The sequence below is a fragment of the Quercus robur genome, chromosome 6 (assembly GCF_932294415.1).
Source record: "Quercus robur chromosome 6, dhQueRobu3.1, whole genome shotgun sequence".
Lineage (NCBI taxonomy): Eukaryota > Viridiplantae > Streptophyta > Magnoliopsida > Fagales > Fagaceae > Quercus > Quercus robur.
The window spans coordinates 37,438,573-37,460,846 of record NC_065539.1 but is presented as its reverse complement, the minus strand read 5'-3'; the positions used below and the strand labels follow the sequence as shown (position 1 = coordinate 37,460,846).

Genomic DNA, 22,274 nt, shown 5'->3' with positions numbered 1-22,274 from the left:
CTTTTAATGACAAAGTAGCTAGTGTTGTCTTGGAAAATGCTCCACGAAATGCCAAATATACATCACCCACAATTCAAAAGGAGATTTTGCATATTCTTGCTAGTAATGTGCGAAATGCTATTTGTGAAGAAATTGAAGATGCAAAATTTTGCATTCTTGTTGATGAAACTTGGGATGAGTCAAAGAGAGAGCAAATGGCCATTATTTTGAGGTTTGTTGATAAAAATGGTTTCATTAAAGAGCGTTTCTCTCATGTTATGCATGTTAGAAATACTACTGCGTTGACCCTAAAGAAGGAGATATGTGTTGTCCTTTCTCGTTACAACCTTCACATTGAGAATATTTGAGGTCAAGGGTATGATGGAGCTAGTAATATGTGTGGTGAATGGATTGGATTACAAGCTCTATTTTTTAAAGAATGTCCATATGCTTATTATGTACATTGCATAGCTCATAGGTTGCAATTGGCTTTAGTTAAAACATTTAGAAAAGTAAAAGTTGTTCATCAATTTTTTGATCATTTGACTAATATTATCAATATTGTCGTTGGTTCTAGTAAGTGTAATGATGAGTTGCAATATGCACAAGGGGAACAAATTGAGAATATGATTGCTTCTAATGAAATTGAGACTGGAAGAGGAGCAAACCAATTTGGTACTTTGCAACGGGCTGGAGATACATGTTTGGGATCTCATTTTCAATTTATTTGTAGTTTGATAAAAATGTTTGATGCAACTTGCAAAGTTATCAATACTATCTTTGAGGAAGGGGCTAATTATAAACAACGTGGTGATGCCGAGGGAGTTTATCAGGTATTAACATCATTTGAATTTGTTTTAATTTTGCATATGATGAAAGATATTATGGGAATTACTAATATTCTTTACCAAGCTTTGCAACAACATTCTTAGGATCTTTTAAATGCCATGCATTTAGTTTCAACTACAAAATCACTTATTCAAAAGTTGAGAGATGATGGATGGGAGCCTTTATTTGCTAGTGTTACATCATTTTGTGGACAACATGAAATTGATATTCCTGATTTAAATGCTTGTTACACTAAAGCTCGAGGTAGATACCGTCATCAAGATGAAGCTTTGACAATAATAGAACATCATTTAAGAATTGACATATTTACAGTTGCAACCGATTTTCAATTGCAAAAATTGAATAGTAGATTTTGTGAGCTAACAGCAAATCTTCTCACTCTTAGTTCAGCATTAAATTCTAAGGATGCTTTTAGATCATTCAAAATTGATGATATTTGCAATTTGGCTGAAAATTATTATCCTCAAGATTTCACTGAACAGAAAATTTGCCTTTTGAAGCATCAATTGCAACATTATGAGCTTGATGTGACAAAACATCTAGATTTTCATAACATGGGTACAATATCTGAGCTATGTAGGGGATTAGAAATTTTAGGGAAGTCTAAATTCTATCATTTAATTGATAGACTGATTTGTCTTATGTTGACTCTCCCAGTTTTTATAGCAACTACAAAACGAGCTTTTTCAGTTATGAAACTATTAAAAACAAGACTTCGCAATACAATGGAGGATGAACTTTTGACAGATAATATGATAGTTTATATAGAAAATGAAATTGCTGGGAATTTCACATGGAAATGATTGTGGATGAATTCTATTCCATGAAAAATCGTCATCAGACATGATTTTGATGTGAAATGTTTTTTTTTTGTGTGGATATTTTTTGTATATGTCTATAGTGAACTAGACAGTTTTTATATGTTCATTAATGTTTAAGATATATCAAAATTGAAATTTCATATTCAATAGACTTATGATTTATATTTTTTATATCAATACTTTAAATCGGCCTCTCATATAAAAATTCTTGGCTACACCCTGTCCTAAGCAGTAATACTTTACATTTCCGTTAGTCTTTGAGATGAATTTCTTGAAACTGTTATTTATCACGAGGAGTAGATAATTGGCATACGATTATGGGCTTTGAACAGTAATGTTCTGGAATGTACGCGGACTTTTAACATTGTGACTGATGGACTACTATCGTAATAATGGACGTAATTCTTTTTTTTTTTTTTTTTTTTTGAGAAACAATGGACGTAATTCATAAGTGCAGTTAGGAGAAGAGGAGGATGCACTTGGTTAAGTGGAGCACCATTACTTTGCCTAAAGAGCTTGGTGGATTGGGGTTATGGTCTATGAAGTATAGGAACCAAGCTATGCTAGCTAAGTTATGTTGGAGGCTTGCTCATGAGGAAGGGGTGCCATGGGCAACAATGCTTCAAGCTAAATATTTGTGTCCTAGCAGGATGACTGAGGCAGGAAGAAAGCTGCCTTGCTCTCGGATCTGGGCAGCCTGTAAAAAGGGGGGACCAATCTATGTGAAAGGCCTAAGGTGGACAGTGAAGAATGGTGAGCTTGTCAGTATATGGATGGACTTTTGGCTTCCTAAAGGGAGGTTAAGAGATCTCATTGAAGGACCTTTTGCTAGGGGGGAGGCTGAACTTACAGTTAAGCAATGTTTTGATGAGAACAAAAATTGGATTCCATCTAGCTTATCATTTGATCTTCCCGAAAGTATTTCCGATACTATTTTGGCCACTCCCTTCTCTGTTGACTCCCACTCAATTGATGAGCTTATGTGGGCTTTTTCAAAGAATGGCTTTTTTCCCCTAAAATCAGCCTATCTCATTGCTAGGGGATTAAACCCCTTGAACCTGAACATTATGTCATTCACTTGGGTGTGGAAGACTGAAATTCCTCCTAAGGTTCAGTTCTTCCTGTGGCTTTGCTTACATGGTAGTCTACCCACGGCTGAAGTTTTAGGTGCAACGGGCTTAATTCTTAATCCGATATGTAAGATTTGTAACAGGGAGAATGAATCTATTGAGCACCTATTCAAGGGTTGTGACTTTGCCCATAACTTTTGGCAGCAACTACAAGCACCAATCTGCACTAGGAACTCATTTGGCCTCCCCTTTAAAGAATGGTTGGAAACTAATTGCAAAGACCTTATGAATGCCTATGTAAAAGGCATACCTTGGAGGATTATCTTTCCTTTGGGGCTGTGGCAGCTGTGGTTGCATAGAAATAATTTTATTTTTACAACCGGAACTGTAGATAATCAATGTTGGAAAAAATGCTTGAGGTATAGCACTGAATTTTTTGCTATTGGGCTGGAAGCTAGGAGCAAGCTAGTCAAATCTATCATTCCAGTGGGATGGGAAAAGCCTCCGTGGGGTTGGTTGAAGCTGAATTCTGATGGTTCAGCCTTAAATAATCCCGGAAAAGCAGGTGGAGGAGGCTTGTTACGCGATCATGAAGGTAATTGGGTGAAGGGATATGTTAGAGGCATCGGGTACACCAACAGCTTCATGGCTGAACTGTGGGCATTAAGAGATGGATTGAATATAGCTAGGGAGATGGGTGTGAACAACCTTATCATTGAGTTAGACGCGTTGAGCATTGTTTTACTTATGAACAATGAAGCTGAAAATATCATGATGGAACCTTTACTCTCTGATTGCAGGAGCCTCTTGAAGCAAATCCCAAACAAGTGTGTGCTTCATGTCTACCGTGAAGCAAATCAATGTGCGGATGCTTTGGCAAAGCTTGGAGCACAAACCGACTCTAATTTTGTAGTTTTTTGTAACCCACCGCCAGTGGTGGAAAGTTTGTTAGATTTTGATAATGCTAACTTATTTTGTAATAGACTTGTTTCTTAGTTAATATTATATCTTGGTTTACCGAAAAAAAAAAAAAAAAAAAAAGTGCACTTTGACACTTCTTTCAAGCTTTCACATCAGATTTTCTTGGAGTTTGAAAGAAAATAATAGACCTGGTGCCGACAGGTAAAGACAAAAAAGATGGAAAGAGTGTTTTGGTTACCAATAAATAAATAATAAATTCAATCATATGATGTCCATCCCTCGCGTGGTCCTTTCCAAACTTCATGAAATAATTCGGCTTTGTATTTGTATGGTATATATGTTTTAAGGGTTTAAAATCTTTCACTTTCGTAAGGTAATTTTATTTTTAGTTTTCAAAATCTTATCCATTCAGTTAAAAATGAGTGAATTGGATTTATCTTATCATTAATATTTAAATAAATACATTAAGGGTGTGTTTGGATAGAACTTATTTTGCAGAAACTGAAAATTGAAAACTGAAAACACTGTAGCAAAATAATTTTTAAATGTGTGAATAGTGCTGTGGAACCTATTTTTAATGAAAAAATTGATAAAAAATGAAATTTGTGGGTTCATGAACAGTGCACGGGCCCACTAATTGACGGAAATGTAAAAAAAAACACGGCCAAATAGTACTCCTCTGTTGCACTTGTCTCCTGAAATGCGTGTAAAAAAAAAAAAAAAAAAAAAAGCAAAACTCAGACGTTTGAACCAAACACACACTAAGTATCATCATTTTTTGAATATATATAACATTAAAGTATTCCAAAATGTAATTGAAAGACAAGGTATGTTACCTCGATTTTGAGAAGATTGATATCAAAATATTTTATTCCATTACACATTCCGAAAGGGAATTGACAAAATTGAGTAAAACAAATTATGATAGGAAAAAGCAATGAAAAGAAAATTCAACATCTAGACAGACATCTAATTTAGTCAAAGTTGGCGTCTCATTATCTCATGCTCCGATGTTGAATTTTCAAAATCTCTGGGAAGACACACATATATAAGTAGTAAGTACTGGCAGCCTCAGCCAGTTCATCAAAACGAAAAAAAAACCAAGTGCACAAAACCGCACCTAAATCTTAAATGGCGAAGCAGGAGGTGAAAATTTTGTCATTTTGGGCTAGTCCATTTGCCTGGAGGGTTGAATGGGCTCTAAAGCTGAAGGGTGTTGATTATGAGTACATTGAAGAAGATATCTTCAATAAGAGCTCTCTTCTTTTGGAGCTGAACCCAGTTCATAAATTGGTTCCAGTCTTGATTCATGACGGGAAAGTCATCCTTGAATCGTTCATCATTCTTGAATACATCGATGAGACCTGGAAACAAAATCCACTGCTGCCTCAACATCCTTATGAAATAGCCCAAGCACGATTTTGGGCTAAATTCGCAGAAGAGAAGGTAATTCCTGTTGGCTTTATATATAGCTTATTTGAGAAATTGTGCGCTCTTTAATTTTCTTTCTAATATTACGATATTTAACTATACCAGTCTCTCTTTTTTTTTTTTTTTTTTTTGGTTTTAATTTAAAAGTGGATTTGATTCATTGTTGACGTTTTGGAGATCAAAAACAAAATTGGAAATTGAATGAGGTTTGAGAGTAGTGTTTTAACCTTTTAAGTTTCAACCAGAACAGAAAATGACACAACCAATTAATGGACAAACCTTTTTTTTTATGGCTTACATTGGACAAACCCAATTACCATCACACATGGATAGAATATGGGAAATTAAAAGTACGTCTAACAATACTCAATCGATTTCATCTTTTCTTCATATAACCTACAGGTCCTACACTTTTATGAGCATTCTTCTTTACTAAGAGAGATTATCATGTTCCCAAATTAGTGCATAGGAAACGCAAAATTTTATGGATATCACACTTCACACACATATGCTGATGCATAACAACTCACTCATCCTTTCATTACATAATTTTAATCATCCAAAATTTTCTGTTTCTTGGGACAGCTTTTGTATGCGGCATGGACTGCTATGTGCTCCCTAGGAGAGAAAAAGGAGAATTCACGAAAATTAGCCATAGAGGCTGTGGAAAAGATAGAGGAAGTGATAAAAGGGAAAAAGTTTTTTGGAGGGGAAAGCATTGGGTATTTGGACATTGCACTGGGATGGATCGCTCACTGGCTGCCTATTTGGGAGGAAGTTGGGTCCATGCAGATTTTGGATCCTGCAAAATTTCCTGCCATCATTGCATGGATGAAGAATTTTCTGAATCACGGACTGATCAAACACAATTTACCACCTAAGGACAGAATGCTTGTTTATTTTCATGAGCGTAGCAAAACCTTGTCGGCTGTCCAGCAGGGGTGATTTTCATTTACAGTTTAGTTCTACGTGTTGGGTATGTTTGCAAGTAATGCATTTTAGTTTGGTCATGTGAGAATTTTTCTAATTATGCTCTTTGAGACGAAGAAATTATGTGGAAAGCTTTTTCAGTACTTTATGAATTTTGTCTAATATTTGAAGGGATCTAGCTAGCTAGAAGACTTCAAATAAATACGTGTTGTACTGTTGATTGTGTAAGCCCTGTCAAATGAAATAAATTTGCATTATATGCTTCTTCATTCTTGGCTTGATTTTTTAGCTAAAACCAGCAAACTCATGTTAACTCAAAGCACAATACAGAACCAAAAATCCTTTTTCTAAATCATTATGACAACTCGAGGGGCCATTAACATCAATATAACCTCCCAAAGCACAACACTCATGAAAAAAAAAGAAACAAATCGGTGCCACATCATTTCTAATTGGGTGATGATTCTGGTGGATGATAGTACTGCTAGTGCTATACACACATGGTTGTTTTTTTCTCAGCCAAATGTAAGTAGAGGGGATTGAATCAAGAACAAACTTCTATCTTTTATCTCAAAAACAGAAAGCTAACCCAATAGAGATTATAGAGGCGACATGCCAATGGCCCACATGAACCATGTTATGAAGCATAAAGGGTAGACAAGATTTTAGGCCCATTTGGTGTGTTCTGTCCCTAGGCCATGAGTTTCATTTTTTTGGGGGTGGGTGGAGTGGTAATGACAGAGGCGGCTGTAAGATTATTATTTATTTTGGGTAGGCCATGAGTTTCATTTTTTTTGGGGGTGGGTGGAGTGGGAATGACAGAGGCGGCTGTAAGATTATTATTTATTTTGGGTAGTCACTGTTTGGGGCGTTTTTTTCTTTGCCAACATGATATTTGGAGAGTCAAGATCAAGACTCGACTTTGGGTTTGGAATATGGCCCAGTGGCTATTGATGAAGTGTGAAAGACCCATTTTTCTCAAGGTCCAGGTTGCATCCAATAAAGATTATAATAAAACCTCAAAAAATACCCATTGCAAATATAAGTTAGCACAAAGGATAGCCCACCACAATAAGTGCTTAAATAATAATCCAACGGTAAACAAGAATAAGTGCTTAAATAATAATCCAATGGTAAATAGGAAAAACGTCTAGTGGTAGATGCTTGAAAAACTGATAAATGTATTTGCATAGTAAAAACTATGTGTTTCCTCCATAGTCGGTTAATATAAAATTAGGCCCATTATAACAAGTACACAAGAGGAAAAATGGTCCAACAGTGAATATAACAGACCTCTAGTGGTAACGTCTGATAAGCTAATAAATGTGTTTACATGATAAAAATCATATATTTCCTCATTATTATTTAAGTCAACATTAGGGAAAACTTTCATAGTATCCAAGACATTATGACCTTCATTACAATAACAATAAACAAGGATTAAAGACTTCATAATTACAAGTAAAAGAGGAAAAATTAGGATGGAACGAAGGAAGAGAAAGACCCCTAGCTTAGTGTAGCAAATATTAACCAAGGTTCTTATACCCATGATGGAATATATGGAAGGATGTTTGGTAAATGATGGAAACTACTCTTATATGAGTGGGTGAGCATATATATGGTGATGTGGGAATAAAATGGTAAAGGTGCTTGGCTATTTTTGGTCATGGTGGAGAGAGACTGATTGTAGCTAATCATGAGACCTTTATGGTGTTGGGTTTTGTTATAAAAAAGACGGAATATTTGTGAGTTGATGGGTATGGGCATTTATAAACTAAAAAGGAACTTATTTCTGAATTAAGGGTTGAAAATAGCAAGATTGACGAAGACTTTGAGAGGATTTCGTCCCCCTTGGTGAGTAGATGATGCTTTCCTTTTATAGTGAAGTTTAGGGAGTAATTAGCAAAAGTAAAAAACATTGGGTTTGATTAGCAAGAGAATTTTCAGAATATCCATCATGAGATTTGGCCAAAAATGGTATGAACTTTTTGAATGCTTGTCTCCTTTGGGTAATGTCAAATGGAGCTGAAATTTAGAGTATCAAACCTAGGATTTGGCCAAAAATGATGTGATTTGCTTTTGGGCTGCCTTACTTCTTTGGGCAATATTACACATGGATGAATATTTGGGTAATCTTGCATTAAATTCTAAGATTTTTGAGGTTGTGTTCAGCCATTGGGATTAGGGCAAGTATTAAGGTAGAATCTTGGTGCTGCAACTTAGATTTGAGCTTCAAGGAGTAGGAGCTATCACCCCAAGCCAGGTGTCAAGCTTTTAACCTACTTTAGAGAGTTCTGCTGGAGATCTTTTTATGCCCTCCAAATCACATTTCCCTATATTTCCCCTTTAGGAATTCATGGGCTTGGTTCATGAATTTGTTTTAGACATTTTTAGTACTAAAGAAACTAGTTTACTGAAGTTTGGATTATTTGGTCATGGCTTCCTCTAGCAGTAACTGAAACTTAGGAAGGAAGAATGACATTTATTGCATTTCAGCATTTTGGTGTCAGCCCAACCCCTTAGTACTGTTCACATCAGAAATGGTAGAGGTAGTGAGCCTAATGGGATAGGTGGCCAGCTCCTAATTTGGTTTGGAAGCTTAGTTGCTTCTTGAGGTGATCTCCAGTGGAAGGAAGCATTGAATGGAGTTCTCTAGCTAGGTCAGTTTGCACACATGGGCTGTTTTGGCTGAGACTTCATGTTAGGCTTGGCCATGAGGGCAAAGTACTTTGGTGGGCCTCTGACTTGGTGGTTCTTTTCACTTGGGCCTATCCTTTTGCTTTCTTATTGTGAGCCTTACAAAATGGACAAAGCTACTATAGCCATGGATTTTTATTCCATATAGGCTTTAGTCATTAGTAAAAATGAAATGTATTCATGAGATTTAATAAATATTTTTGATAGGTTTTTGGCTATTAATTTTCATGGGATTTAAATAACAATTTGTATAGTTTCTTATAATTTTTTCCATGAATTATTTTGTAAATGGTATTTTCTTTGGGGCTTTTAAATAGTAACCTCCAATGTTTCTTGTGAATAATATTTACCATGGGTTTTAATAAAGGCAATATTCATGGGTTTCAAATAAAATACGGTAACAATCACTATAATGGAATAATGTGATATTCTCATGGGTTTTTCTATAGATAATCATAATGGGCTTGTAGGGTAAATAATTACCATGAGTTTTGAAAATAAATATTATGAATGTTGTGATATAAGATAAATAGTGACCATGGGTTCTTATTATATAAATTCCATAGTTTTATAATGTGGTATGAAATAAATAAATGTCATGGTTATAAGCTAAATAATCATAACTTTTCATGGGCTTTTATAAGATGATTGCCATGGGTTTTGAGAATAGATAATTGCCATAGATTCCATGGGCTTATAATATATAGTAATGTTTAAGAACTTAAAAACATTTTTCATCATTGGGCTTTTAAGCGAAATACTTATGATATAGTATTTTCCCAAGTATTAATAACCTTGGACTTTTGATAAAATAGTGCCAAGTAATTAGCTTGAGTTTTTAATAGTGCCAACGTAAATTGGGCTTTTGATGTTATTAATGAGAATTGGGCTTTTAATATTGTCAATGTGAATTAGACTTTTAATATTGCCAATGAGAATTGGGTTTTGATATTGCCAATGAGAATTGAGTTTTTAATATTGTCAATGAGAATTAGGTTTTAAATATTGCCAATGAGAACTAGGCTTTTTTGATATTGCTAGTGAGAACTGGACTTTTGATAAATAAATTACCATGGGTTTAAATCATGGGCTTTGATCATGGATTTGAATTCCATTGATAAAATTGCCGTGGGTTTAAACCATGGGTTTTGATTATGGATTTGAATTCCATTGATAAAATTGTTTTGCCATGGACTTGAATCATGGGCTTTTCAAATATTGCCAAGTATAAGTATTTTTGGACTTTAAATAGAATGAGATGTGTGCATTGGGCTTGTAGGGTTGGTTTTGGGCTTAGCTAAATAATGATAATAAAATTGGATAAAATATGAGTTTTCTGGACTTTTTTGTGATAGTTTATATCATGACCCAATTTAGATTTGGACTTTTTTGTGATAGTTTATATCATGACCCAATTTAGATAATAAGATATGAAATATTTGTGGTCAGCATAATAATCGGGAAAAAAATATTTGTGAAAGCCCAATAACTTATTAGTGGTGTTTGAAAATAAATAGGTGGTATTTAAATAAAATTAGGTGTAAAAAAAAATGTACCCTAACAGTCACTAAAAAAAATTAAATTAAACAAAATCTAACAAAGAAATAACTTGGATGTATGCCACAAAAAAAAAAAAAAAAAAAAAAAAAAAAAAAAAAGCGCAAAAACATGAAGTATTATTGTTTTTAAAAGAGGTTAAGGATTATATTTGGGGGGCCAAAATTATTTATGAAGTAATGCTATGTTCATAATATTTTCATAACAAATCTTATGAGACCAGTTGTTATATATTGATGGATAAAAAAGTGATGTTAGTATTAGGCTCAAATTAAAATTAATAACAACTTACTACAATATTATTTTTCAAGTTAGAAGCTGCAATTTGTAGTGAAATTATTGTGAAAATATTGTGGATGCAACATTACTTTTATTTTTGTTGAACCCAATTTCTTGTTATTCTCAAGTCAAAGTGTTCAATATAATTATTAGGGTGGTCAAAATAGGTTATTTTAGTATATAATTTTTTTAATTTCAAGTATATGTATAAATTTTTGGCAAGTGAGGGTGGTCATATGACCACCCTGAAATATATGTGGAGCCACCACTAGGGATTGGTCAATTTCAATTTCAAAAATTTCTAATAAATCGAGATGCACTTTTATGATTACAAAATTTATTGTAATGAGAAATTTGAAGATGGTTTCCTATTATTGTTTTAGGCCTTTGCATTTCATGAACTTCATTTATATATATATATATATATATATATTTTTTTTTTTTGTGGGAGGATGAGAATTCGAGGACAAGGTTAAAAGAGAGAGGTCCAATATCAGAAAAACAAATCTCGGAAGACATTGACAGTGCCCCCTTAGGAAAAATATAATACTCGAGGACCTTGAGGATACTCTTATGTCTTCGGAAGATCCAAGGACCGGTTCTGAAGACCATCGGGCATAAACCGAGGAAGAGGAGGAAGATTTGTCGGCAAGCAAAGAAGGGAAGTGTGCATATAAAGCACCCATCACCTCCGTATTCAATGCTCTGAACTCACTTAGCTAGCTGCATTAATGAGGAAATGACCCTTGAACAATGTCATCACAGCTCACAACCTAGTGTAGAAGCCTTCCAATGAAGTCCTGATGGGACAAGTATCAAGGGAAACAAACCTAAACCCTCCAAGGGGAACGTTGAGATGCAACCTAGGAGGCTATATAAGGCAGAAAGACCTTTGTAAAAAGGGGATGAAAGATTAGGGAAGAAAGAAGAACATAAGAGTGTAATTGTAAGCCAAGAACAAGTGTAATCAACACCTTGGATCAAACCTGAAAAACATAATATAAGCCTCTCGAGGCTATTTTTGACCAACTTTCATCTTATACTCTTATGCTTAGTGTTGACCCTTTCAGTTTTAGTTAATCAAACACGTTTAAATAAGGTATCAAAGGTTCATTAGCATCCCACCTCTATAAATTAATTGTGTGAGGAAAAAAGCAAGTTTGACTTATTTTTGCCCGCCATAATTGGTGCCATCTGTGGGAATCTCACCAAGATACCCTTAGGTAAAAGCCTTCTTGTTATGGCCAACTCCAGAAGAAGCGGTTCCTTGGAATTTGTTGGGTCCCAGTGAAGGAACCAATTTGTGAATCTTGAACGAAGAAAGGACTATGATATGGCCCATACCCACAATGAAAGAGCTCCATCTGTGCATTCTAAGCATACCAGACAGCACCATGCCAGTCATAACTCGCATGATTAGGAGGTATATAACCTTAAGATGAAAGTGAATCGGTTAAGTTGATGCCTCCATCGCAAGACAGGGATAAAGGAGGAGAGGACTCCCACCCCAAGCCAGAGTTTTAGCTCTGAGGCTGATAGAAGTTACTAACGAAGAAGTAGAACTCTATTTAGTGAATCTTTCACATTATCATCTCGATACAATTCTGGCGAGAGGCACCATCATAAGAGGTCTAGGACCCTGCCATGGAGAAGCATGGGAAATGATGCCATAGGAAAGGCTTTCCTTTAAATATCATGCACACCCTTCACTAGACGCATTGAGCAGGCCAATCTCCCTCGCTGCTTCAATCAGCCCACTTTTACAATATATAATGGCAAGATGGATCCTGTTAAGCACGTGAGCCACTTTAATCAGAGGATGACCATCCATTCTAAGAACAAGGTGTTGATGTGCAAATTCTTTCCCTCGAGTCTCAGCCCTGTTGCCATGAGGTGGTTTGATGGTTTAGAGGAGGGATCCATAGGCTCTTTTAAGGAGCTAACGAGGGCATTTGGAGCAAGGTTTGTGACATGCAGTTGAGTCCCGAGACCTTTAGACTTTTTTCTCTCAATGTCTATGAGAGAGGGAGAGACCCTCAAGAACTATTTTGATAGATATTGGGAGCTTTACAATGAAATTGATGGCAATTTTGAAGATGTAGATGTCAGAACCTTTAAGGTGGGTCTCCCTACACACTCCAACCTCTGCAAGTCCCTTACCATGAAGTCTCCTCGGAGGATGCACCAGTTAACGGACCAAATTGATGAGAACAAAAGGGTTGAGGACAATCAATTGCAGAGTAAGGGGAAGGCTAAAGATTTTACACCCGATCAAAGAGATAACCAGGCTAACCAGTACACACCATCCTGTCTGAGGAGAGAGTTTTTTGATCAGGCAAGCCGCAACCCCACTGGACCTCAAATTGTGAATTCGGTGTTTAAGGAGTCGATCTACTAAGTCCTGGAAAAGATCAATAATGAACCATATTTTAAATGGCCCAACAAAATGGGAGGAGACTCCACCAAAAGGAATCAAAATCTATATTTTCAGTACTGTCAAGACCGAGGTCATACTATGGAGGATTGCAGGACATTACAGCTCTTCCTCGATTAGTTGGTCAAAGTTAGGAAGCTGAAGCAATTTTTGCACTAGCCTACCGCTCAAGTAGAACAGCCCACAACAGGGTCCCAGAGGAACAACGTTCCTCGGTCTTCCCTAGGAACAATCAATGTCATTTTTGAGGCACCAAGAAAAGATCCTAGCTTTATTAGTTGGGTGATGATGATATCTCCATAGTCAAAGCCAATAGAATGGGAGGAGACTCCACCACAAGGAATCAAAATCTATATTGTCAGTACCATCAGGATCGAGGTCATACTGTGAAGGATTGCAGGACATTACAGCTCTTCCTTGATCAGTTGGTCAAAGTTAGGAAGCTGAAGCAATTTTTGCACCAACTTGCCACTCAAGGAGAATAGCCCACAACAGGGTCCCAGAGGAACAACATTCCTTGGTCTTCCCTTGGAACAATCAATGTCATTTTTGTGGCACCAAGAAAAGATCCCAACTTTGTGGGCTACTTAAAAATTCAAGTTGCAGGACTAGCCAATCCTAGGGTTCTCTGAGGCTGATAAGGAGGGAACGATTTAATCCCATAACGATGCACTTGTAGTAACCTTGCGAATCGCAGGATTCGATGTCAAGAGGGTAATGATTGATTAGGAAAGTAGGGTTGAGATCATGTATCCGGACTTGTACAAAGGCCTAGGACTTAAGCCCGAAGACCTTAGTAAATATGACACCCCCTTGGTCGGATTTGATGGAAAGACCATTGTTCCTAGGGGCATGATCAAGTTAGTTGTTTAGACGGGAGAGTAGGTGGTGAACATGGACTTCATTGTGGTGGAGGCTTATTCACCCTATACAGCCATCGTGGCAAGGCCATGGCACCATGCCATGGGGGCTGTATATTCAACTCTGCATGTAAAGTTCAAGTATCCTACCAACGAAGGCGTTGGTGAGTTGTTGGGATGCGAAGCAGTAGCCAGGCAGTGTATGGTGGCGGAAATCAGGCACCAAGCATTTAAAATGGCTCCTCGAATTCAACACCTACCTTATAGCAATCAGTGCCTGCCCTACCAGCCCCTCAGATTCCTCAGTATCATGTGAAGGATTGGATAAGATTGTCATCGGAGAAGATGAGGATAGGTACTTCCAAATTGGGATCGAGCTCCCACCAGAAGAGAAAGAGGAATTAATGACCTTTTTGAGGAGAAACCTAGATGTTTTCGCTTGGAATGCATATGAAGCCCCTAGAGTTGATCCAGAATTCATATGCCATAGTCTAAATGTAAATCCAAGGGCAATCCCAAGAAAACAGCAACCTCGACGGTTTTCCAAGGAACATGCTGATGCAGTTAAGGAGAAGGTCTGCAAGCTTAAGTAGGTTGGGACTATCAAAGAGGTGTTTTACCCAGAGTGGTTGGCTAACATAGTAGTTGTCAAGAAAAAATCTAGGAAATGGAGCGGGAAATGGAGAGTGTGTTGATTTCACAGATCTTAATAAGGCATGCCCTAAAGACGCATTCCTTATTCTGAGGATAGACCAACTTGTTGATGCAACATTTGGCCACCCCAGAACGAGCTTCCTTGACACTTTCTAAGGTTATCATTAGATCCTATTGGCATTGTTAGATCAAGAGAAAATTGCCTTCCTTACCCCAACAGGGAATTACCATTATCGGGTAATGCCATTCGGCTTGAAGAATGCTGGATCCACATACCAAAGAATGGTGATGAAGATGTTTGAAGATCAGTTGGGTAAAAATGTAGAGGCCCACATTGATGATATGGTGGTGAAAAGTAAGAAGGTGTCAAAGCATGTGACTGATCTAGAAGAAGTTTTTATAGTCCTAAGGATGCATAGGCTTTGCTTGAATGCTTCCAGATGTTTCTTTGGTGTAGGATCCCCATATTTTCTTGACCTTAGGTAAGCATGTCTTGTACTTATTCAAAAAGAAAAAAAAAATTGCATGCATGAACTACATTTGGACCTAATCCTTCCACCAAGGGATACGTTGGCAATCTCCCTTGAGATTTGGTCCACATTTTGATCCACTATATGTTGGTTCACATTTTGATTTACATTCATCATACATTCACCACGGTTAAATACTGATTGCAAAGTTTGGTGTCTTTTTTCATACACAGAAATTCGCTTTTCAAGCTCAGTCAATAAGGGCCATTCTGTTGACACTCCATTTTGCAACCCGCACTTAACCTCACATGGAGGGTAAAAGGGTAATTTGACGTTGGAAATAGGTATCTTAATTGTGGCCATTAGATCCTTAATTTCATTTCATCAAAATGACCTTGATGTTGTAACGATCAAATCAATTGATCATAAGCCCTAATCGGATCATCAGATTGAAAGTTATCATCAAATCAAGTTTTAATGGCTGAGATACGTTATCACAAATTGAGTCCGACTATATGTGATTATGAAAAATTAATTCCAATTGGTTATAATTATAATCAATTTGAAATTAATGACGTGTCATAATTTGATTGGCTAGGACTACATTTTATGATAAGGTTGCACATACTTAATTAATTTGTGAATGAGGTTAATTTTCCTAGAAACTAGACATTTAGAGCTTCAAGTTGAGCACAAGGACGAGACAATTCCTATCAGAATTAAGTGAGATATGATTTTTTGAATTTGGCTCTTCAGGTTGTTACAGTAGCTACGGGAAAACCGAATTTTGCTTGCTCATCACTCTCACCAATTTCTACATTTATTGCACTAGATTTTCCCAAAATTTAAAATAAGGTCTAGATTCATGATTCTTTTTTATCCTTTATTAACCCTCATTAAATGAACTTCCATTCATATTTTCTTCACCACTACTATATAAACCCCCATCTCCTTCATTCCAAGACATAAAAAACCCCCATCTTTTCTCCTCTCTTGAGTTCTATTGAAGTAGAGTAGTCTTGTCATTCTTGGTCTTCCAAAGACTCAAGGTATTGAGTGAGATTCACTCTCCCTCTCCTAGTTCTTCTTTTCCGCTCCACCCTCAAGAGTCTCCCCCTCCACCATGTGGATCTTGCATGCAGGTATAATCTCTTTTCCTAACTTATTTTTCATATTATTATGATGAGATTAGGATTAGAGCATGCTAGTATTTATTTAAATTCCTTGAATATGTTTAAATGTTCATATGCGTTCTTCACATGTTCTTGGTTGTTCCACATCAAAAATATGAAAACATGTTTGTTTCATAATTCTCTTAAATCCTTGAATCTAGGATATCACTATCCACACACATTCACTAGAATTTATTTTTCAATCCAAATGCAAAGCTTAATAAATTGAATTAGGGTTTATCACATGTACACACATTAAATTCAACAAGCAAATTGATTGATAACATATTGGATGATATGATAAGAATGTTGGCCACCATAATCTAGAAGATCGGTTTCACTAGGCAAGATGGGTGCCTAACACCTTCCCATCTTAGAACATAGCCTCCGAGCTTAGATCAAGGATTGATAGATCAATGCTTATCCATGTAATTTTCAATTTCTAGATTGTAACCAGGAAACTGAAAGTTCAAATAGCATATAAAACACCAATAAACGTTTAGACCCTCAAATACAAAATAACCAACACAAGCTTATACACAAACAATATATGTGTAGAAAGATGAATATAAGCTAAATCCAAATTGGTAAAACACTCCAAACCGAAATTAATTACAACCACAACAGTAATTAAAAGGTAAAGAGTAAGGGAAGAGAGATGCAAATGCAAAGATAACACGGTGATGTGTTATTGAAGAGGAAACCGAACTACTCGGCGAAAAACCTCTCTGCTGCCCTCAAAGTGGTCAATGATCCACTAAAGAATATAGTTGGAATGCATGAATAGTAAAAGACCCTTCAAGCCTAATCTACCTAATGCACCTAAGCCCTCCAAGCTTCTTGCTCCAACAGGGTTATGCTGAACCTTATCTTCTTTAGCTTACCGGATCCCGCAATAAACACATTGCTTCAACCAAATGAATTGGTCCTCTTTGAATTGCTTCCCAATCACCAAAACACCTCCTCATTGATATGGGTATGGTGAGATAAGGATTTGACAAATGTACCTCTCAAGGATATGTCAATGGAGAGGGTGAGAGTAAAGGAATTTGGAGAATCAAATGATAAAGATTGTGGATGAGTCAATCTTGTTTTTTTCTAGGGTTTCTTTCTCAAAATTCTCTCTAAAAGCTCTTCACATTTCGTGGGTATAAGGGTATTTATGGTAAAGTGTATGAGGAATGTGAAAAGTCAGTTTTCATCTAAATAGAGCATTCTGGCAACTCAACCTCGCAACTGAAACGAGTCGCGAGTTTGAGTCACGAGCTAATTGCTTGTCCAAATTGGAATTTTTTTCCTATAGTGCTCCAGTTGTCGTAACCCTTCAGCTCCCCTACGTGCTCCACATGTGTGCCATTTTGGCGACTTGCCAATTGTGAGATCAAGTCATGAGACTCCTTTAAGTGCACACATCTTAAGTTTTCTTAACACTCTCTCACAGACTACCCTTACATAAATCTCACCTAAATACAGGATATTTAATTGCTAAATTACAAGAAAATTTGGCATGGAATAAAGCCAACACATGATTGAATAAATTCAACCTTACAATCTCCCCCTTTGGCTATTCCGTGACAAAACCCTAAAATAGACTCTAGACTTAACATATGAGTTGGAAATAGTTACCAAAACTCACTCACACCTAACTCTAGAAACTATGAAGCTCTTGAACCATACAAACAAGTTTTTCCTAAAAATAATAACACAAGACGATCATTGTAAGCAGAAATCTTGAAATGCAAATGGAGCAAGCACAATGCAATCAAGTAGAAAAGAATATAGCAATAAAGCATGGCTTGACCAAACATGAACAATCACTATAAACAGTGATCACGATGATCATTCACACAAGGAATGAATATCCAGACATGCAAGTTAATAAGCTCAATGCAAAGTATCATTTACATATCCAACACTCAATCAATACAAAAATACAAAGTAATTGCATCAAGGATATAAAATCCAATAAGGGCACAAGAGTGATGTACTAAAGAAAATGCATAATATTAACTAAAAGTACTAAGCTACAAAGCAAAGGGACATATTTAAAGTATTGAATATGAACTGAAAGATTTAAACCAAATACTAAAAGCTTTAAACAAAAGCAATGTAAATATCTAAGAGTTATAAAGCTATAAACAAATAAGCTGTAAACTTGACTAGCCAAACAATGGTTAGACTATCCAAAAGTATGTGTGTATGTGTCAACTTTCTCCTTTTGAGCTCACACTCCCCCTTTCAATATGCACACCTCCCTTCTTGTATTGCTCTCCCCCTTACTATATGCTATCGTCCAATCTATACAATGAGTTGCTCTCCCCCTTTTTGGCATGAATAGCTAAAGGTTGTCCTTTAGTTTGCATTGAATAACATCTAACTGTGTCTTAATGGTTATGAGACGCATTTGAACCTGATTGTTGGTGGAGTAGATGACATTTTCAAATCCTGAAATGCGCTGATGCAAACCCTCAATCAAGATATTCAACCTGTTAGCTTGATAGCTGGATTGTCTGGGTTGAGTGCTAGTCGTCCACAACTCAGGATTGTGAGGAGATGCTGCCTTGATATGCCCAGGTGTAGTGTGAGCAGCTGAGCCATAACCGGAAGGAGAGGCATGAGGGAAAGATTCACTCTTTGGTACCTTGGAAGAGTGAATTTTGCTCATTTGAAGAGACACCATTGATATTGGGCGATGATGAACCAGTATCTTTCTATCTCTTGGTGGACGAACACCTTTAAGTACCAAGATTTTCATGATAAGACTACAAAAAGGAAGACATGTTTGTGCTACTGTTTTCCCTATTGTCTGGAAAATGTGAGGACAAATATCAATTGGAACTCCTGTGATGAGATCACATAAGAACTGTGCTCTTCCAAGATTGATGAATCCAATGTTAGACAGTGGATAAAGATTGGAGAACATGATCAGTGTGAGAGTTTTTAGTTTAGGTGCAAACTTTGTAGTTCCAGTGGATGTGCCTTTGGCTAAAATCTCATGATTAGGTCCAAGAATTTGAAGAATATCTGTCACTTGAGGAAGTCTATCATCATATGGAGAGATGTCCACATTTGCTGGTCTATTGATTCGAAGGACCTTTGCAATGTAATTTGGGGTGATGATGAAATCCTTTCCTCGCACCCAACACTTCAGTTCAACTTCAGTGAATCTAGCATTTAAGTAGAACTCCTTAACTAATTCATCAATCGGATCCTTGAAGTTCCTAAATAGATTTGCACAATCTTTATTCTCAAAAATCCTAGGAATAAAAGTTGATCCCAAGGTATCAAATCTATTCCACCATAGTAAAAGCGTCTTAAAAAATGCTTGAGAAAGTTTGAGAATCTAAGGGAGTCTTGAATCTAACATAAGCTTATACACAAATAATATATGTGCGGAAAGATGAATATAAGCTAAATCCAAATTGGTAAAACACTCCAAACCGAAATTAATCACAACCACAGTAGTAATTAAAAGGTAAAGAGTAAGGGAAGAGAGATGCAAACACAAAAACAACACGACAATGTGTTATCGAAAAGGAAACCAAAGTACTTGGTGAAAAACCTCTCCACTGCCCTCCAAGCAGTCAATGATCCACTAAAGAATATAGTTGGGATATATGAATAGCAGAAGACCCTCCAAGCCTAATCTACCTAGTGCACCTAAGCCCTCCAAGCTTCTTGCTCCAACAGGGTTATGCCAAACCTAGTCTTCTTTAGCTTACCGAATCCTGCAATAAGCCCATTGCAAAAACCAAATGAATTGGTCCTTTTTGAACTGCTTCCCAAGCACCAAAACACCTCCTCACTAATATGGGTATGGTAAGATAAGGATTTGGCAAATGTACCTCTCAAGGATATGTTAATGGAGAAGGTGAGAGTAGAGGAATTTGGAGAATCAAATGATAAAGATTGTGGATCAGTCAATTTTGTTTTTCTCTAGGGTTTCTCTGTCAAAATTCTCTCTAGAAGCTCTCCACATTTTGTGGGTATAAGGGTACTTATAGTAGAGTGTATGAGGAATGCGAAAAGTCAATTTTCATCCAAACAGGGCATTCTAGAGACTCAACCTCATGACTGGAACAAGTCGCGGGTCTGAGTTGCGAGCTAACTGCTTGGCCAGACTGGTATTTTTGTCCTGTAGTGCTCCAATTATCGTAACCCTTCAGCTCCCTTGCATGCTCCACATGTGTGCCACTTTGGAGCCAGTTGCGAGGCTCCTTTGAGTGCACAAATCTTAAGTTTTCTTCACACTCTCTCACACACTGCCTTTACATAAATTCCACCTAAATACAAGGTATATAATTGCTAAATTACAAGCAAATTTCGCATGGAATAAAGCCAACACATGATTGAATAAATTCAATCTTATAGAAACAAAGTCATTTACTTTATCTTAGCTTGTATCTAGGACCAATGTGAAATTTTTCAATTTTGGTTTTCTTATTTATTCCAATAATTAAATAAGTGGGGACTCCATTGTAAAACCCTTAATCTAAAGGGAAAAATATAATTAGTCGAACCTTCATTTTGAGAGGCAATAACACGACTCCCTCCATTCATATGGATTTGGCCCAACACTAAACACCAAAAATGGGCCGAGGGCGTGGTCTCTCTTAGTGGTAAGACCATTGGGGATATTGAGGGTTAAGCTTTAATTATGTTATGGTGGCCAACCATGTCATTGTTTGTTTATTACTCTTTTGTATATAATATGTCTAATATGTCATTCTATTGCGTGTCATGCATCATTTGCTTAAATGAAATTTATTTTATTTGTGTGCAAGCCTGAAAGCCCAGTATTATTGGAAGTGGATTGTGGTCTTCCTAAGACTCATTTACCCAGTGGTGAACTTACCACCCACCGCGACAAGGACCATCACGGTTATGCCATGGTGCTATATAAGGACAAGTTGTACTGTTTGGACCAACGCGGCGCTCCTGGCATCACAAGTTGGGAGGTACAATGTCCTAGCTTGTGGGGACCTTTAACCTACCTTCTACCCATGTTGTAATGACCCATAAAACCTACCTTTAGGTTGGACAATGTAAATTGCATTTCATTACGCATGTGTTTGGCTGTTTTTTGAACCGTGATGACTCAAGTCCAACACTTGAGCCCATCATGATTATTTGAACCTTGTATGTTGTGAATGAACTCAAGCCCAAAAGCCTATGATTGAACTCTACTTGAAATGGAAACCCAATTTGTTTCTTGAATGAGTCTAAGCCCAACACTTGAGCCCATCAAAGGTGTATATGTATGATCAACATCGAAGGCCAAAAGCTCACAAGATGCATGCCTTCCAAGTGTAAGGTCAAGCCATTTCAAGCAAATACCAAAAGATCATAGTTAAGGTTCAAGCCTACCAAGTCTCAAGAATCCTTAATGGACCAAGAAGAAGCAAGCGGCCCAACTGTGCCTCCCTCGACATTAGGTTTGTAATATCGTGGTTAAGCTTAAAGTTTGTTTGTTCCATATTTCTATGATTCTTTTATTCTAAAATTTTATGTATCATTTGATGTACTTTGTTCATGTATATATATTTTTAAAAAAAAAATTCAAGGTTTCCAAATCTTTCCCAAAAAAAGAGAAAAAATTTCAAAAAACAAAATTCTTTGACCTAGGGGCGTTGAACTTCCTAGTGACTTTCTCAAAAAGACCCAATTTTTTTCTTTCAAGGATTTCAAGATTGAAAAAAAAAAAAAAAAAAAAAACCCTTTTCAAAATGCCACATGAGGATCCATTGGACAAAACTTTTTCTAAATCTTGATGTTTAAAGGCTTGAGCAATCAACTTGTACCAAGGAACGATTAATTTCATTTGATCCATGTAAAGACTTTTGCTACTTGACTTAGAATATATGAAGAAGGTCTTAAAAGGCAATAAAAAAGAATCCATCCATCGGAAAATCCCAAGAATCCATGCATTCGATCCAATTTTCAAAAGTGTTTTGTTTCACAACATTAGAACATTCATACTTTTTCTTTTAAGATGAATTTATTTAAAGAGCTTGAGTCACTATGCCTACAAGCCAGCATTACTAAGGATAGGAGGCCATCTTTGGTTAAACCAAAATATTTCCTATTACCTAGAATGTTCATTATTCATTGTTAGCCCATTTGAGCCTTCAAACATGTAGCCTTTTTTGC

The 22,274-nt window shown here is 36.6% G+C and overlaps 2 protein-coding genes across 2 annotated transcripts; both read left to right on the top strand.

Moving 5' to 3' along the window:
* The first annotated feature begins 722 nt into the window (after positions 1-722).
* LOC126690145 (uncharacterized) lies at positions 723-1,631 on the top strand. The gene is made up of 2 exons (XM_050385276.1): positions 723-812; positions 912-1,631. Exons 1-2 carry the CDS (start codon positions 723-725, stop codon positions 1,629-1,631), a joined length of 810 nt encoding a protein of 269 aa, XP_050241233.1.
* A 3,079-nt stretch (positions 1,632-4,710) lies between these two features.
* On the top strand, positions 4,711-6,270 carry LOC126688630 (glutathione transferase GST 23-like). The gene is made up of 2 exons (XM_050383394.1): positions 4,711-5,086; positions 5,657-6,270. The coding sequence occupies exons 1-2, from the start codon at positions 4,772-4,774 to the stop codon at positions 6,014-6,016; spliced, it is 675 nt and encodes a 224-aa protein (XP_050239351.1). The 5' UTR covers positions 4,711-4,771; the 3' UTR covers positions 6,017-6,270.
* Positions 6,271-22,274: the final 16,004 nt, after the last annotated feature.

What these genes read in the sequence shown, in the direction of transcription:
- LOC126688630 (XM_050383394.1), top strand. Translation starts at nt 4,772, where the DNA reads ATGGCGAAGCAGGAGGTGAAAATTTTGTCATTTTGGGCTAGTCCATTT. An exon ending in CTAAATTCGCAGAAGAGAAG is followed by an intron (nt 5,087 to 5,656) that starts GTAATTCCTGTT and finishes TTCTTGGGACAG; the next exon opens with CTTTTGTATGCGGCATGGAC.
- LOC126690145 (XM_050385276.1), top strand. Translation starts at nt 723, where the DNA reads ATGTTTGATGCAACTTGCAAAGTTATCAATACTATCTTTGAGGAAGGG. An exon ending in ATGCCGAGGGAGTTTATCAG is followed by an intron (nt 813 to 911) that starts GTATTAACATCA and finishes CAACATTCTTAG; the next exon opens with GATCTTTTAAATGCCATGCA.